The 3,210-nt window shown below is 42.9% G+C and overlaps 1 protein-coding gene across 1 annotated transcript in view; it reads right to left on the reverse strand.

Annotated features, from left to right (window-relative positions):
* Positions 1-1,289: 1,289 nt before the first annotated feature.
* The window catches only part of shroom4 (shroom family member 4), a 138,452-nt gene continuing 136,531 nt past the window's right edge, over positions 1,290-3,210 (reverse strand). Inside the window, exons 10-13 of the mRNA XM_014018252.1 lie at positions 2,983-3,084; positions 2,722-2,892; positions 2,469-2,611; positions 1,290-2,360 (exon numbers count right to left, since the gene is read on the reverse strand). Coding sequence (XP_013873706.1) covers positions 2,210-2,360; positions 2,469-2,611; positions 2,722-2,892; positions 2,983-3,084 — 567 coding nt within the window. The 3' untranslated portion in view covers positions 1,290-2,209. The remainder of the gene's footprint in view (positions 2,361-2,468; positions 2,612-2,721; positions 2,893-2,982; positions 3,085-3,210) is intronic.

The following is a 3,210-nucleotide window of genomic DNA, read 5'->3' on the forward strand; positions in this document are numbered from 1 at the left end:
TGTATACGCTGTTTAGATTGTCAAAAAGCCTGTGTTTTTAGGGTTATTAACGAAGTTTGTGTACTCAGACCAGTAATATTTGGGGTCACAAGTTTTTGCCATGGATATTTTGTGGGTCAGAAGATAAAAAGTTTGGGAACCACTGCTCTACAGTGGTAAGAGAGAGGGAAAAACCTAAACAAACAGTTTTAGACAGTTCTTTCATTTGACATGACACAACTGGATGAGGTTCCGAGAAGTTCTTCACCAATTGGATGATCTTTCCTCCGACTTGAGCCGTTGGTGGTGAAACTAACCCGGTCAAGGCTGACCATTACTGAGCGTAACTGAGGTTTGGCTGAATTCGTTGAGAGACGTCTGCCTTTCTGGTTCAAATCCACATTCTTTAAAAGGTTAAAGTTAAACTAATCCTCTTCCTCCATCTGTCTTTCCTCTTAAACCCACCCTGCCAAAAACTTAAGCAAGGTGCTGCAAACAAATGGTTTATTAACATTTAAACCTAAAAGTTTGTTGTTAAACTTTTTATAGGAAATTAATCTCACAATAAGCTGTACATTAGTGATTTATTTGATTCTGTAAATGAATAATCTCGTTTATTTTAGATCAACCTAAACTCAGTGAGTGCGCTCATCTTATTGGGTTTTGTCCATTCATTTTTGTAGAAAGAAGATATTACCGAAAACAAAAAGAACCTGTGAATTTCCTTATAATTTTTATTATAAGAAGAAGATACATATTGGTGGCGGTGGCCCGTAAGCTGTTTATCTACACTTGGTAAGATTACAAATTCTCAAAAAAAAAAGACAAGTACTGTAACGAAGTAAATGTACTTAGTTGCTATAAACCTCTGCTCAGTTCAGAAGGGTGAAACCAGCTGACATAATTTTTAAAGTAAATCCACTACATCTGTTTTTTGAGTTTTTATCCAGGGACTGTGAACAGGTAGACGTCAGAAGGTTTTTCAGTGTTTTCCCGTGGTCCATGGTTGCACATCTGTATTTAAAAAGCTTACAATAAGTTGATGCCCCAAAATGCGTGTAGTAATTTTGATCCAGTCCAGCCACGGACAACAAGACAAAAACCTGAGTCAAAGCAAAGAAGGCTGCAGAGTCAGACTGACAGGAAGTGAAACTAAAACCAGAACGGAGCTGAGGGGGGTCCAGGACTTAAAGGGACTTGAACCCAGAACCCGAGCTGCTCAGTTGGACCGTCTCAGTGACAAATAAATAAATAAGTATATTATATTTTAGTTGGTTGTCCGTATGAGGAAAAGAAAACTCAGGAATCAATGAAGCCTCCAGTTGAGTTTTTAATACTTTTCACCARCAGAGGGCAGTATAAACCCTCTGAGGAGGAGAAAAACAGTAAACCATCTGTTTCTTGAAACATTTTGGTATCTGTGGAACAAAACGGTAATAATGAAACAAATAGTGTTACGAATACTATGTAAGTAAAATGTTGCCATACTTCTTTTTTTTTCTTTTGCTTGTTTTGACAACAGTTTGAGCCAAAAAGCGACAAAACAGCCGAACATTTTGAAACATTTTGAAACATTTTCCCTTGATCCTTCAACACAAACTCTTCTCTGGATTCCTTCAACATATACAGTAAAAAATTAATAAAAAAAATTGGTGTCCTCCGTCTCACACAACCACTTCCTGTCGTTTCGAAGAATAAAACCACTATTTACACAYTTTACACAATAAACACGAGCGTCTTCTGTACATACAGATCAACAGGAAGTCAGTGGAGTGTCAAACTCAACACGTTTAGACTCCAACATTACAGTAATAAAAACAGACGGTGTTGAACAGGAGCAGAACGCTGGCTTGGCAGTTAATAATGGCTTTTCACAATGCTGGCTTTAGTGAGATTAAAACAAGCACCAAAAAACATTTAAAAATGAACTCCGTTAGTTCTCTGAACTGGGAGATTTAAACAGAAAATAAAAAAAGTTATTTTGTAAAAACATCTTTGGCAACGGACTGAAGAAAACGATGTACAGTACATGTTTCAGGCACAAAGTGAATTTTTTTTAACGACAAAATTTGTTTGGAGAAAAATTCCTATCATTTTGTGTCTTCTTAATGCTAAGCGAAGCTAAGCTAACTGACTGATGCTTTAGCAAATAGTGCATATGGATGCCTGTTTGTTTTATAAATTCTTGTTTGCTTCTGCTTCTTCATCTCGTTTTCCTTTTCTTGCCGAGTTAAAATTGTCCGTATCCCATCGACATGCCCATTCCCAGCCCCAGTCCCAGACTCTCCCTCAGCCCCCTCAGCTGCTCCTCCCCCAGCCGAATCTTGTCCTCCAGCTGCCTCTGCTCCACCAGCAAGGCCGCCTTCATCTTCACAAAGTGGCTGCAGAGGAAAACAAACAAACAAACAAATAAACAAATAAATAAAAACATTAGTGCTCAGGTGTGTTCGAGGGACAGGACGGGAATAAARGGCCTCTGTGAGGAGCACCTGTAGTCTCGGTGCTGCTCTGGAGTGAGGCAGCAGGCCAGAACCCGGCTGACGGCCTGCTCTCTGCGGTCGACGTGGTCCTTCAGGTCCTGAGCCTCCGACAGCTGCCTCATGAGCTGACGCTTCTTTTCCAGCAGGGGGAGCTGCAGGGCAAACATAAAACCATTCCAATTATTTTTATCTGTGGAGTCTGATTCCCTTATAATTCCCTGCTGATCTTCCTCCTCCTCCTCCTCCTCCTCCTCCTCCTCACCCTCTCGTGCAGCTCCGTCTCCGAGTCCAGCGTGTCCAGCGTTGTCTCCACCCTCAGCAGCCTCCCGGACAGGGACAGCATCAGGCTGACCACCTTGTCCAGGTCGCCGATGAACATGCGGTACTTGTCCACCTCGTTGGGCTTACACACCGACACCACCATGCCCTCCACCTGCGGAGCGAACGCAGGAGAGGCCAGGGTTAAATTACGCGTTGGAGACGCAGGCGATCGCTTCAACGAGCGGACGAGTTTGTGTCCCACCTCGTCTCCCAGCTGGGAGTTGGCTCTGATGTCCTCCTGCAGTCCCCTCTGAGCTTCCCTCAAGACCCCCAGCTTCTTCCGGAGGCTCTCCATCAGCTGTTTCTGCACAACGGAGCAGCAGCTGCGTGAAGGCCTTGTAGTGAAAACTAAACCACACACGCACACACACACGCACACACACACACACACACACACACACACACACACACACACACACACACACACACA

The sequence above is a fragment of the Austrofundulus limnaeus genome, unplaced genomic scaffold (genome assembly GCF_001266775.1).
Source record: "Austrofundulus limnaeus strain Quisiro unplaced genomic scaffold, Austrofundulus_limnaeus-1.0 Scaffold188, whole genome shotgun sequence".
Lineage (NCBI taxonomy): Eukaryota > Metazoa > Chordata > Actinopteri > Cyprinodontiformes > Rivulidae > Austrofundulus > Austrofundulus limnaeus.